Source organism: Microtus ochrogaster, chromosome 21, assembly GCF_000317375.1.
Source record: "Microtus ochrogaster isolate Prairie Vole_2 chromosome 21, MicOch1.0, whole genome shotgun sequence".
Lineage (NCBI taxonomy): Eukaryota > Metazoa > Chordata > Mammalia > Rodentia > Cricetidae > Microtus > Microtus ochrogaster.
The window spans coordinates 4725441-4740076 of NC_022022.1; the positions used below are offsets into that span (position 1 = coordinate 4725441).

General features: G+C 49.4%; 1 protein-coding gene across 2 annotated transcripts in view; it reads left to right on the forward strand.

Annotated features, from left to right (window-relative positions):
* Ankrd35 (ankyrin repeat domain 35) overlaps positions 1-14636 on the forward strand; it is a 20959-nt gene extending 6323 nt beyond the window's left edge. Inside the window, exons 2-14 of one of the 2 annotated variants that reach the window (XM_005357050.2) lie at positions 1481-1611; positions 2527-2615; positions 3136-3200; positions 4119-4176; positions 4312-4382; positions 4615-4721; positions 5687-5871; positions 6533-6570; positions 6778-8763; positions 12804-12893; positions 13063-13128; positions 13812-13916; positions 14426-14636. In XM_005357050.2, coding sequence (XP_005357107.1) covers positions 1481-1611; positions 2527-2615; positions 3136-3200; positions 4119-4176; positions 4312-4382; positions 4615-4721; positions 5687-5871; positions 6533-6570; positions 6778-8763; positions 12804-12893; positions 13063-13128; positions 13812-13871 — 2946 coding nt within the window. In that variant the 3' untranslated portion in view covers positions 13872-13916; positions 14426-14636. Of the gene's footprint in view, positions 1-1480; positions 1612-2526; positions 2616-3135; positions 3201-4118; positions 4177-4311; positions 4383-4614; positions 4722-5686; positions 5872-6532; positions 6571-6777; positions 8764-12803; positions 12894-13062; positions 13129-13811 lie in introns of both variants that reach the window. The other variant, XM_013349928.2, reaches the window with a different exon arrangement.

Genomic DNA, 14636 nt, shown 5'->3' on the forward strand with positions numbered 1-14636 from the left:
GAATTTAGAGCTAATGGCCAAGCAGTGTTTTAATAAGCTAGCTGGGCGGCTGGAACAAACAAGCACCGACCCCCCCCCCCAGCAACATCAAAATGCTAGACATTAGCCATTATTACTTTGGAGCTGTGTGTGATGTGACGGCGTTCAAGAGATTGAAGCAAGAGGGGCTTGATTTGAGACCAGTCTGACTACATAGAGACTCTGAGTTAGTCTGGGCTAGCTTGACTGTTTCAACCAAACAAAACATGTTTTTTTTTCCCTTTGGTTTTTTGTTTTGTTTTGTTTTGTTCCCTTATACAGGGTTTCTCTGGGTGTTCTAGAACTCACTTTGTAGTTCCAACTTTGTAGACCCGAGCTCTGGTATTAAAGATGTGCACCACCACTGCCTGGCAAAAAAAAAGAAAAGAAAAGAATTATTACAATAAATATATTTCTTTGTTATTTATTGAGAGAATCTTGGTTGACATCAAATGTAAGCAGAGACTGCTTGTCAGTTTCCTGGCAGCCCAGACCCCAATAATCACACATATGAATTGCAACACTGTTTGGCCAATACCTCAAGTGTATTCCTAACTAACTCTTTTTTTTTTTTAATTATTTTTATTTATTATATATACAATATTCTGCCTGTGTGTATGCCTGCAGGCCAGAAGAGGGCACCAGACCTCATTACAGATGGTTGTGAGCCAATATGTGGTTGCCGGGAATTGAACTCAGGACCTTTGGAAGAGCAGGCAATGCTCTTAACCACTGAGCCATCTCTCCAGCCCTCCTAACTAACTCTTATATCTTAAAGTAACCCATTTCTATCAATCTGTGCATCGCCACGAGGCTGTGGCTTACCAGTAAAGGTTCTGGGTGTCTGTCTCCTCCAGCAGCTACATGGCGTCTCCCTGACTCTGCCTACTCTCTTTTCTATATCTCTTTTTGGATTTCCCGCCTGGCTTTACTCTGCTAAGCCATTGGCTGAAATAGCTTTATTCAGTAACCAATAAAAGCAACACATAAACAGAAGGACTTTCCACATCACTCAAACTTGAGATTCTGTTATCTCAGCTTCCCAAACATTGAGATTATGGGAACATGCAACCATGCCTTATGCATATATGTATACATACACATACACAAACACACACACACACACACGGGGTTGAGGCTCAGCTTGAACTCCTGATCCTCCTGCCTCTACCTCCTGGAGTGTACTGTAAGTTTACACCAAGCTTCATAATTTTTAATTCAGTGATCCCCTGGGCACCTTTAGGTTTGTCGTGGACAGTGGCTGTCAATAGTTCTTGGTGACATATGGAGTGGTTAGTATTTTGTTGGCCCACTTAACTAAGATCTGCTGCTCTGGGCCTGGTGATCAAGAGCAGGAAGCCACTCCAGGATGCTTTTCCTCTTGCCGGGCATTTGATCTCACTTTCCTTTTCTCATACTATTGCCAGCGCCAATATTCATCCAATCTGTAACTCCCGGCTAGGTGGAGAAATGGAACCGTCGTGATCAGAAGCTGCTGGAGGCAGTGCAGCGGGGGGATGTGGGACGCGTGGCTGCCTTGGCCTCTAGGAAGTCTGCCCGACCCACCAAACTAGACTCAAATGGCCAGTCCCCGTAAGTAGGTCTTCTTGACCACCCCCACCCTGGTATGTGGTTCTTTTTGAAACTTCAGAATGATCAGGGGAGGCCTACAGCTTCAGAGCCCTTCCTTTTATTGTTTGATTTGGCGAGTAGATGGATAATCCTTCGCCATGTAGGGAACAAATGAGGGAGGAGGATGTTGTCCCTGAGTTCCAGCCACCCCACAAGCCACAATGACTTGAAAAGGACGTAAAGCTCATTAAACCAACAGAGAACTAATTGCTAAACAAAGTTTCCTCATCGCAAAAGTACGAGGGTGTGTATGCTTGAGAAGTTAAGAATGAAGGAGTGAGTCCTGGGTGTCATGGGGCTTGAGGGAGTGATCAGGAGGAAGGCTGTACCCCCCGCCAGCCAGCCTTCTGCTCTGTTCTGGCTGACTCTTTCTAGGACCCTTCTAGTTCTCTGAGGGCTCTGTGCTAGGACAGGCTGGTCAGCATGTGTCTCCTGAACATCCCTGCAGCAATCTGAATCCCCTGAGATGTGCAGCTCTTCTTGCTTTTCCAGTAGCGTCCTCTGACTTCACAACTGGAGGTCGTGGAGGCAGGCTTTCCTCTTAGCAAGACAGACTGGGAGACCTTCGCTGTCTGCATTGGGAATTGGCTTTGGGCTCTGGAGCAGAGGAAGCAGGGTTTGTTAACGCTCTCCCTGGTCAGCTGTGCTAGTACCTGCTTATGATGCCAGAGTTTGGGAGGTCAAATCAGGGGATCAATCGTTCAAGGCTAGCCAGGCCTGTACAGTGAGACTCTATCTGAAAACGAACAACAGACAAAACCAACTGATCAGAATAAGTTAGAATATTAAACATGATTTAAAAAAAAAATAGGAGCTTCCCCCATTTTATCCCATGGTCTTTCATCCTTTTGTGTCTCTTGGCTTTGACCCTGGCAGGTTTCACCTGGCAGCCTCCAAAGGCCTGACAGAGTGTCTGTCAATCCTGCTTACAAATGGGGCTGACATCAACAGCAAGAACGAGGACGGTGAGTCACCTGGCTCTGCCTGCCCTTATGCTGCAAGGCTGTCTGTGTGGCTGCAGAGGGGGCCAATGCTGAGCTCTCACAGAGGCTCCAGCTGGCTCTGCCTGCCCTTTCGCTGCAAGGCTGTCTGTGTGGCTGCAGAGGAGGCCAATGCTGGGCTCTCACAGAGGCTCCAGCTGGCTCTGCCTGCCCTTATGCTGCAAGGCTGTCTGTGTGGCTGCAGAGGGGACCAATGCTGGGCTCTCACAGAGGCTCCAGATCTGGGCCTTTGCTGCTTTGCTCAGTAAGACTCTGCCAGCATCTCTCCTGGGGTTTCCCTCCCTGTAAGCTAGGCACACACCTCCCCCTAACTCTCCATTGAAGGTGCCAGCTGCTTGGGGAACAGGAATTTCTGGCCCTATGTGGCCTCGAGCTTCTCCCTCTAATCTCCCTCTGATTATCTGTGCGTCTCCCGCCTTCCCTCCCAGTGAGTCATCAGCATTCATGGGGCACCCACCCGCCTACCCTCTCTCTCTCTTTCCAGGAAGCACCGCCCTTCATTTGGCCACCATCTCCTGCCAGCCACAGTGTGTGAAGGTCTTACTTCAGGTAAAGGCAATCCTCCCATACTCCGATGCAGGCAGGAAATAGATGCGGCATGCTCCAACGTTGTCCGTCGTCACTGACAATGGTCAGCCATCTCATTCCCAGTAACATAGCTGGTGGTCATTTATCATTATGTCCCCAAACCTTCGTTTGACACTTACTCTGTACATATACCATGCTTCATACTGTCTTGGGGGGCGGAGTCAGAAACCAGAGTACCTGAGAACGATTGAGCTCTGCAATGGCGGGGTCGCTGCGCTGTGGAGACTAACTGCTATGTATATGGGCGGGTAGAAGAAAAGCAGGGATGTTCAAATGAAAAAGATGTCTCTGGTGGGAGGGGCTAGTAAGGAGGTTCAGCAGGTTAAAAAACTTGCTGCCATGTCCGAGGACATGAGTCTGACCCCCCAGAACCCACACAGTGGAAGAACTGACTCCCGCAAGTTGTCCCCCTGACCTCCACAAGCATATCCACACCCCTTTCCCCAAGCAAATAAATAAATAAATATAACCAAGTAGCACAAAGAAAAACATGTGCGTGCAATGACCTGTGGACGATTTGAGTCTCCAGTAGATCGTGAGCCCATACTGACTGTTCTACTTTTATTACCCCTCATCTTTTCCAAATCTCACACCATGGTCCTCAAAATCCAGCTGTTCAGGTGTCCTCCTTCCATGTGTTTCTTTACTGATGACCTCTTTTCTCTTAGGACTTAGTTAGGAACTAGGACCGAATTTCAAAGCAACCCATAGACTCCTTTAGGGAGTCGACTGAGCTTGTGTAGTAGTTGGCTTCCCTCGGAGCCATGCTCCTCTTGTTCCCTTTCATATTACCATGGAAACTGGCAACTCGCTATGGGGAATGGGATGAGGATGCTAACCCCAAGCTCCATTGCTGCTTCTCTTTGTGGCTATTTACAGCACGGCGCAAATGAAGATGCTGTGGATGCAGAAAACCGCAGTCCATTACACTGGGCAGGTGCGTGCCTGGGGACAGTGGGAAGAAGGCTGGGAAGCAGTGGGGATGCCAGCCACTGACGTGATGGGAGGTGCTGGGTTACAGCCCAAGGAGATGTTCTCAAGCCTCTTCTTAACCATCTTTCAATCCATCCAGCCTCTTCTGGCTGTGCCTCAAGTGTCCTCCTGTTGTGTGACCACGAAGCCTTCCTGGATGTGCTGGACAATGTGAGTATCAGACAGGCGGTGCCTCACACCGATAGATGGGCTGCTGCGTCTGTGATCCTCCTTCCATTCCTCCTCTTTTCCTGATCATTTGGGAGCTCCTACGCTCCACATTTAGCTCCTGGACTTGTTTCAGCAGGGGTCGGGGGGTGGGGAGTCGGTATAGGGTTAAATCACCCAGTCTTTGGTTCTCCCTGGCTCCTCATGGCCTCACACGTCCCCACAATCTCTGCAGGATGGACGCACACCACTGATGATTGCGTCGCTGGGTGGTCATGCGGCTATCTGCTCACAGCTGCTGCAGAGAGGTGCCCGAGTTAACGTCACAGACAAGGATGACAAGTGAGCCATCTCTGTCTTCCATCCCAATTTCTAGTTCTTCGCCAATCTAGAAAGGAAGATGTGGGCCCAGCGCATGCACTGGCAAGAACAGGCTGGTCTCTGTTCTTGGGGGGCCTGCTATCATGAATGGCTCAAGAAAGCTTTGCCTGGTGCCCTGACATGCTAGCACAGATGACGCCAGAAGTAGAAAGGCTACCTCTGGGGTCACTGCTTTAATTTAAGCGATTCCCTAAACGGTGGGGTCCTTTTCTTTCAAGTTTTATGCAGAAGAAGAGTGTGGTGGTGTATGCCGTAGTCTAGTACTTGAAAGGTTGAGAAAGGAGGGTCATGAGCATTTATGCTGCTGTTGTGTGTGCGTGTATAAGTGTGTGTGTGTTTGCACTTTTGTGCAGAACTTGCATTCTGTTTTTTTATTTTTTTTTATTTTATTTATTTATTTATTTTGGTTTTTTGAGACAGGATTTCTCTGTGGCTCTGGAGCCTGTCCTGGAACTCGCTCTGTAGACCAGGCTGGTCTCGAACTCACAGAGATCCGCCTGCCTCTGCCTCCTGAGTGCTGGGATTAAAGGCGTGCACCACCATCGCCCGGCTGCATTCTGTTTTTTTAAATAGTATTTATTTATTTATTTATTTATTTATTTATTATGTATACAATATTCTGTCTGTGTGTATGCCTGAAGGCCAGGAGAGGGCACCAGACCTCATTTGGAAGAGCAGGCAATGCTCTTAACCGCTGAGCCATCTCTCCAGCCCAGAACTTGCATTCTGTAAAGCAGACAAAAATGGAGCCCCCGCAGTGGTCCCACTTTCTGCCGCTGCTGGAAAAGTCCTGCTCCCGTCTAACACTTTGTCCTTTGCTGGAGTTGGTGTGCTGCTCTGACCCCACTGAGGGAAGGCTTACCCTGTACTGGGATTTCTGAGACTGTGAGGGAAAGCTGATGTTCCGGATTTGTCTCTGCCCACAGGTCAGCCCTGATCCTGGCCTGTGAGAAAGGCAGCGCTGAGGTGGCCGAGCTGCTCCTGAGCCACGGAGCAGATGCAGGAGCCGTGGACAGCTTGGGGCACAATGCGCTGCATTACGCATTGCGTACACAAGACAAGGAGCTGTGGAGGCTGCTGCAGCAAGCCCTGAACCGGCGGCGGAGAGGCGGTAAAAGTCCTTTGTGCCTTCAAGATCTCTTCAATATGCAGGGAACTGAAGAAGTTTCTCAGTATCCCATTGCCCATGGAAGCAGTCCTTCCAAAAAAAACGGCCTGCCACCTTAGCCCAGGCTTTGCTGATTTAGTGCTGCTCCATCACAAGATTCCCCAGCGTAGCCTTCGATCACTGAGTGTAACTCTGGCTATTGCTGTAGTGATTTATTTTTTTATTTATTTATTGGTTTGTTTGCTTGCTTTTTTTCTGAGACAGGGTTTCTCTGTGTATCCCTGGCTGCCCTGAAACTCGTTCTATAGACCAGGCTGGTTTTGAACTCAGAGATTTGCTTGCCTCTGCCTCCCAAGTGCTGGGATTAGATGGCTATTGCTATTGTTGTCATCCATGTGATTTTTGCCCATCATTGATTAATGTCCCAGTGCCTTCATTGTGCCAGTACAATGATCAATAAAAGAAGTGTGTTTACAAAATAAAGGAACACTCCACCCCTGAGACAGGAAACCAGAGTTGCTGAGTAGTTAGGGATTCATGGAGCAAGAGTGTCACCAGGGAAATATGTATGCGAATTATCGTAATGAGTGGCCACTTCGCTCTAACAAAGTCTGAAAACTGGATGAGAACTGAATTCTCATTTGTTCCTTGTCTTCTCTTACAGGTCATGGACTGGTTCAACACCCAGATCATGTGTCTCAGGTATGACCCTAGGTGTCTCCCCCTTTTTGTTTCTGACCTACTCCCAACTACTCCCAAGCTATTCCAGTAGTCTGTGGGCAACAGGACACTCACAGAAGCAAGGCCCTTGCCGAGGCTAGACTAGTTGAGCAAGGCCCTTGCCGAGGCTAGACTAGTTGCACAGCCTCACATCACTGGTTTTGTTGCTGTTTTGTTTTTCTGACCCAGACCTCTCCACCCGAGCCTCAGGTGGGCTCTCCACCTAAGAGCTCACGGAGAGCAGAGCCAGAGGAAGCACAGCAGGAGGAGGAGGAGGCTGAAGAGCGGTGCTCAGAAGAGTGGGGGTGGAAGTATGAAGAGGAGCAGAGGAAAGTTAATCAGTTGGAGCAGGAGCTGCTGCGCAAGACAGAGGAGTGTAAGGCCCAAGCTGCGGCCCTCAAAGGTCTGGAGAACCAGGTTCGAGAGCAGGTGCAAGAACTGGGGCATCTCCTAGTGCAAGAGCCCAGGGCTCCAGGAAGACCTGGAGGAGATGGTATGGAACAGGGTTGTCCCCTGAATCTGCTGGCTGAGCGAATCCAGGAGCTTAAGAGGCAGCAGAAAGCAGCAGCCACCATAAACCCAACAGTAGTCGCCAGGAGAGCCGAAGAGTTGGCCGTAGCAGAGATCCAGGGTGAAGTACACAGCAAGTCCCAACCAGAGCAGGGGCCGCCCCAGAGCCCAAGGTCTGAGAGCATCGGGAAGGTCACAGGACAGCAACTGAACGCCAATGGGGGACAGAACCTTGGCCTCGATAACACTGACCAGGTGTGTGTCGGCCAGAAGGAGAGGTCCCCGGCTCCAGGAACTGAACAAGCAGGTGCAGTGGGAGAACCAGTGGGCATAGCAGCCATGAACCAGCTCCTCCTACAGCTAAGGGACGAGCTGGCTGCAGTGTGGCGAGAAAAGGATGCTGCCAGAGGGGCTTTGTCAAGACCAGTTCTGGAGGGAGCCTTGGGGACTCCTAGGGCCGAGGCTGCAGCAGCTGCCTGGGAGAAGATGGAAGCCAGGCTGGAGAGGGTGATGGTGAGGTTAGATCGAGCAAAAGCAGGACTGCAGGTGAAACCCGAGGTCCCTGCTCAGGGGTCCAGAGAGGGAGCCCCCAAGGCAGTCCCAGGATGCACCAAAAAGCACGAAGAAGAAAAGAGGGCTCCTGGAGCCAGAGGAGAACCCCTAGGGGCCCCTGGAGGAGAGCAGGCCTCAGGAGGGGGCCTGGCAAAGGGACACCTGGAGAAAGAGGTGTCAGCGCTGAGACTGAGCAATAGCAACTTGATGGAGGAGTTGGGGGAGCTGGGGCGCGAGAGGCAACGCTTGCAAGGAGAACTCCAGTCCTTGACCCAGAGACTACAGCGGGAGTTTGTGCCCAAGCCCGAGGCTCAGGTTCAGCTACAGCAGTTGCGGCGGAGCGTCGGGTTGTTGACAGAAGAATTGGCCATGGAGAAGGAGACTACCGAGAACCTGCGCAGGCAACTTGCTTCCCAGAGCAGCGGCCTCCAAGGACTGCGGAACTGCCTGCCCCCAGACCTCGTGGGTAAGGAGAGTGCAGGGAGTACAGCTGCAGAACCCCTGGAAGAGCTGCAGACCTGCATCAGCACCTTGGTGAATAAGCACCTTGAGGCCCAGAAGGCCCTGGCTCGCTTGGAGGAGGAAAACCAGCAGCTGAGAGGATCCTTGGTCCCCTGTGGGAAGCCAGAAGCCTCCCTGAAGGCTACAGCATCTCCCCAAGTGGCCGCCTTGGAGCAAGATCTGGGGATGCTGGAGGAAGAGCTGCGGGCTGTGCAAGCCACGATGAGCGGGAAGAGCCAGGAGATCTGCAAGCTGAAGCAGCTGCTCTATCAAGCCACGGAAGAAGTGGCAGAGCTGAGGGCCCGGGAAACAGCCAGCCTGCGGCAGCACGAGAAAACGCGAAGCTCACTGGTTGCCCAGGCGCAGGCTTGGGGCCAGGAGCTCAAAGTTGTGCTGGAGAAGTACAACACAGCCTGTCGGGAAATGGCTCGATTGCGGGACGCGGCAGCGGAGGAACGTCGCCGCAGTGAGGATCTAGCAGCTCGGGCGGCCGAGCAGGAGCGCCAGGCAGGCGAGATGCGCGGGCGCTCGGAGCAGTTCGAGAAAACCGTTGAGTTGCTCAAAGAGAAGACAGATCACCTCATAGGTGCTTGCCGGGACAAGGAAGCCAAGGTGAGCTGCAAGGTTGCCTTGAGAGCGAGGTGGGGAGTGCCGGTGCGGTGCTCTTTGCCTTTGTGAGGTAGCAGAACCGAAGGTCAGATGAGCACCGAACTAAACTGAGTGCTTGGCGCTTGCAAGGTCCTCTCTGTGCTCGCCTAGGGCGGGAGAGGTTTGGGGTTGAGATTGGAGCTACAGATAGAAGAAAGAGATAAAAATAAGCAACCCTGTACAAGAGAGAAGAGGGCGTATCTACTAAAATTTAGTACTCAAGGTTCAGAAGTTATGTTTGCCCCTAGGGCTACAGCAGGGAACACCTCGGCCAATTAGTACCATTTTATCTTAATCCTGTATTAGTCCAGCCTAGTGGTGTAATGTGTTCTGTGGTTTTGCTGAGGTTCTGGGCTGACTCAGAGTCTGATAGGTTAACTATAGCTGCTCTTCCCTCCTGCTCCTTTCAACACGGGGCCTGAAAACATCTCTATTGGCTAAAAAGACACCGAAGCAAAACAAACAACAATAAAAGAGTTTGAAGAACTGTGTGGACAAGCACTCAGGAGACCGGTTCAAGGTCATCTCCAGCTACAGAGCTGGTTCCAAGAGACCCTGTCTCAAGACACCAAGCAAAAGCAAGCCACAGCGGTTTGAAAGCCACTATTTTCTTAGTGCTATTGGAGAACGAGACATATTTTATACGTTCTAAACTCTCAGTTTACAAAGGTATTTAGTAGTTGTAGACCCACCCACTAATGAGTTCGGGTTTCTTATAAAAATTTGTGTACTTTCAAATTTAGAATGATGGAGGAATATAAACGGCATTTGCTTGGTGTGGAGTGCATAGACAAAAGAAGTGCTGTCCAAAACAAGCATCATGGAAGGGAATTAAAGGAGGTGTTTGGCCGGGCAGTGGTGGCGCACGCCTTTAATCCCAGCACTCGGGAGGCAGAGGCAGGCGGATCTCTGTGAGTTCGAGACCAGCCTGGTCTACAAGAGCTAGTTCCAGGACAGGCTCCAAAACCACAGAGAAACCCTGTCTCAAAAAACCAAAAAATAAAAAAATAAAAAATAAAAAACAAACAAAAAAAGGGCCGGGCGGTGGTGGCGCACGCCTTTAATCCCAGCACTCGGGAGGCAGAGGCAGGCGGATCTCTGTGAGTTCGAGACCAGCCTGGTCTACAAGAGCTAGTTCCAGGACAGGCTCCAAAACCACAGAGAAACCCTGTCTCGAAAAACCAAAAAAAAAAAAAAATTAAAAAAAAATAAAGGAGGTGTTTGTCCATAAACAGCAAAATGTCAATAAATGGCAAGATAGAATTTGGCATAGTAGTTGAGAGCTTATAGTGGCTGAGTAGTTGTAGTCTCTAGAGCGAGACTGTCCAGATTTGAATTTCAGTTTCAAGATTTACCCTAGGGGGCTGGAAAGATGGCTCAGTGGTTAAGAGCATTGCCTGCTCTTCCCAAGGTCCTGAGTTCAATTCCCAGCAACCACATTTTGGCCGGGCAGTGGTGGCGCACGCCTTTAATCCCAGCACTCGGGAGGCAGAGGCAGGCGGATCTCTGTGAGTTCGAGACCAGCCTGGTCTACAAGAGCTAGTTCCAGGACAGGCTCCAAAGCCACAGAGAAACCCTGTCTCAAAAAACCAAAAAATAAAAAAATAAAAAATAAAAAACAAACAAAAAACAAAAAAAAAACTTAAGAGCTGACAGATCTTGACAACTTTGTGTTTTGTCTTATTTTGAGAAAGGGTCTCACTATGTAATGTTAACTGGCTTGAAGAAGTAGATCAGGCTGACCTTTAACTCACAGAGGTCAGCCTGCTTCTACCTGAGTGCTGATTGATAAGTAAAAATAATAAGAAAAGGGCAGCTCTGCCGGCGCAAGAAATCCAATTAGGTCAAATCAAACCAAATCAAAATGCCCATCGTTTTATTAAGAATGACGCTCTCAGGTGGCCAAGCGCAAGGCGGAGAGATAGGACAGCAGGGAGCCCATGCAGACCTGAAAACCACGTGTTTCTCCTCTGGGAGCACATTAAATAACCGGTGGGAGTGGTCTGCCCCCCCCCCCCAGAGGTCGGGACCTGATTTGGAGTCCAGACCAATACAACTCCCAGGCCAGGAAAGCTGGGATGGACACGAGGAACTGGGAACTACATTCCCAGCTTAACACTGCTATTCAATAAGATCAATTTATTGGGCTGAAGAGATGGCCCAATGGCTAAGAACAATGCCACCTCTTCCAGGGGACTTGGGTTCCCAGTACCCATGTGGCAGTTCACAACTACCTGTAATTCCAGTACCAGGGATTCAGTGCCCCTTTCTGGAGGCACCAAGCACACACATAGTATACAGACATACATGTAGGCAAAAACACTATACACACACAAAAAAAATAAAAATTAAACTACTAATGCTGTTGTGCTTGTAAAGATTTTAGTAGATGTTACATTTATTCTGGGCTCGGGACTATAGTTTACTTGGTAGAGTGCTTGCTTAACATGCGTGACGCTAGGCTAGACCCCAGCACCATATATGGAGCTGGAAAAATGGCCCAGCAGTCAAGAACTTGTACTGCTCTCTCAGAGGGCCTGAGCTGTGTTCCCAGCACCCCTGGGCAGTCCACGATCACCTATAAGGGAAGCCTCAGGAGATCCGTGGACGACTTCTGGACTCTTTGCTCACCGCACACTTGAGCCCACCCATACATAGGCACACACATAAATAACTAAAAAAATAAAATCCTTTTGAAATTTAAAGGGCTGGAGAGATGGCTCAGTGGTAAAGAGCACTGGCTGCTCTTCCAGAGGACCCAAGTTCAGTTCCCAGCTCACAACCATCTGTAACTTCAATTCCAGGGTTTTAAGGGCACCAGATACGCACATGGTACACAGACATACATGCAGACAAAACACCTGTACACATAAAAATTGAAATAAATCAAAGTTTAAAAGGAGGTTGATGGGGCTGGAGAGGTGGCTCAGCGGTTAAGAGCATCGCCTGCTCTTCCAAAGGTCCTGAGTTCAATTCCCAGCAACCACATGGTGGCTCACAACCATTTGTAATGAGGTCTGGTGCCCTCTTCTGGCCTTCAGGCATACACACAGAAAGAATATTGTATACATAATAAATAAATAAATATTTAAAAAAAATAAAAAGAGGTTGATGTAGGAGAATCAAGTGGTCAAGATTATTACTTGTATTTGAGACCAGTTTGGTTTTTATGAATCCTGTTTAAATAAATTATTATAAATACTCAGAATAGAAGTTTGCAGATTGGAAGCCAGGCATGGTAACACATGCCTTTAATCCCAGCACACAGAGGCAGAGGCAGGCTTCTGCCTGTGAGTTCAAGGCCAGCCTGGTCTACAAAGTGAGTTCCAGGACAGCCAGGGCTGCACAGACAAATCTTATCTCAAAAAAAAAAAAAAAAAAAGCAGAACCTACCTCCATAAAAAAACAAACAAGAACCCACCTCATACACAAAATAAAATGCTCAGGATAATTTTGGGCATGTGTTAAGTACTCAGTGAAAAGTTGCTATAGCTGGTTGTGGTGGTGCACAGCTTTAATCTCAGCACTCTGGAGGCAGAGACAGAAGGAGCTTTGTGAGTTTGACGGCAGCCTGGTCTATGTAGTGAGGTCCATGCCATCCAGGCCTTCACAGTGAGACCCTGTCTGAAAACACAAAACAAAACAAAAAGTCCAAACAAACAAAAACTAATTAAAGATCACGAGCTATAGAACCAAAGAGATACTGGCTTAAACAATTATGTATTAGCTGTATGGTTTTGGTTTTATTTTGTTTTTAGACAGTCTCACTGCCTAGCCCTGGCTGTCCTGGAACTCACTTTGTAGATAAGTGTCCTCAAACTCACAGTTCTCTGCCTGCCTTTGTCTCCCAGCTCCTGCGATTGAAGGTTTGCTTCACCCCACTGGGATGAGTGCAAGGTTTTGAAATTTCTCAAACTCCAGCTCCTACCCATAAACCGTAGATAACAGTCCTTTCCTGAGTCACCTGGGGAAAAGTGGGTTTCTTTCTTTCCTTTTGGCCTTAGATCAAAGAATTACTGAAGACGCTGGAGAAGCTCTCCGAGGAGGTTCTACAGGTCCGGGGGGAGAATACTCAACTCGCGCTACAGCTGCAGGTATGTTTTGTCCTGCAGGGAAGTGGACTGTGATAGAGAAGAGGGTGGGTAGTGGAAGTGGGGCGTTTCAGAAGGCTAGCTAGGCAGTGGTCCAGGCTAGACCAGTTCTTCACACGCCGTGAGTGTGAGGAGGGTGGTCATGTGACTCCCCATGCATGCTCCCTCTCAGGATTCCCAGAAGAACCATGAAGAGACCATCTCTACCTACAGGAATCATCTGCTGAACGCCGCTCGGGTGAGCTTGGTGGAGTCTGGGAGGAAGCTGGGGTACGACGCTGAGAAAGGACTGTTTCCTTTGTCCCTTCTCGTTCCTACACATGTTTGTCATGTTCTCTGGCCGCTGGACTCAGTGGCAGGTCTCCAGATCACATTAAGTAGCTCAGGAGAGGTTACATGTGAACGCGGAAGAAATGCTTGCTTCTCCTTTCAGCTCCCTAATCCGCCGTGAGGCTTTGCCCTGTCCCCATGCCCTTCTGGGTTTCCTCTGAGATGACTCTGCATGAATCATGGGAGACTGGCGAGGCTTGCTCTTTCCTTAGAGATAATAACCACAAGGAGTGGAATTATGTACCAGGTACTTGCTTCATGTTCGTAACGCTGTCTGTACAGCAATCCCGAGAAGCAGACTTTTTTTCTCTTCCTTGTGACTAAGGGAAAATAGCCATGGGCAAGTTAAATATTTAAAGTCACAAGCGAAGGCTGGGTCTCTAGTTTGTGGACAGAGCACTTGCCTTGTAGGCTGGAAACCCTGCTCAGTCCCAAATACTGCAACCCCAAACCATAGCACAGCAGACATGCAGAATGTGTTAAGGGCTATGTAATCCTAAGAGGTAACGACTGGTATTCCATATCCCTCAACTGCCTCTCCCCACGTTCTGTTCTTCATCATCCTTTCTTTGTCTTTCCTGCCACCCCCAGGGCTACATGGAACAAGATGTGTACAATATCCTCCTCCGAATCCTCAGCATGCAGGAGTGAGAGAGACTCGTCACGTACCCTCATAGATAATGGCATTTCCCTTTTGTGAGTTGTGGGTGGAGGTAATGGGGGCTGGGTCCGGAGAGGACGGACTTGAGGGAAAGGATGTTATGGAAGGGATTAGGGGGGTTCCGTTGCTGGTGGCCTGCACTGGGGAGCATTTGCAGGAAAGTCAATTGAGGAAGACCAAGCATGAGAGTCACTAGGGGGAGTCGGGACTCTGAGCAGGTGGCCCGAGGGTCACGGAATGACTGTGGATGGAACACATGGCTAGAACGTTTTCCTAATGTCTGGGGTAAGAAGATGCCAGTGAAGGATAAAGGGTGGTGGACAGTGGCGCAGTTATTCCTTAGGGAGGGACTTTACAGATCCCAGGCTTGCCTTTTCATTTCCATACCCTTCATTCAAAAGCCAACTCTCTCCCAGTCTCCTTCCTTTGTGGGCAGCCTCTTCCCATCTGGGAAGACAATATCCCCTTTAGCATGTTGGTGTGTGCAGGAGGAGAGTGAGGGTATAGAACTGTGTGCATTTCCTCCTTGAATTATTTCTTCCAGGGATTAAGAGTGCTGCCTGGTTCACAGAGGCTCTACCCAGCTGTGGTGGGCAGGTGGGTGGGTGGGTGATTGCCCACTAGGGGTGGTGTGGGTAGGGCTTCACTGGACACGTGGACCCCAGACCCGAAAACCTGGACCCTGGAATCAGCACAGAACAGAATTGTGGATGTAAACCAGCTCTGTGGAGAATAAAGCCGGAAGCAGGATGGTC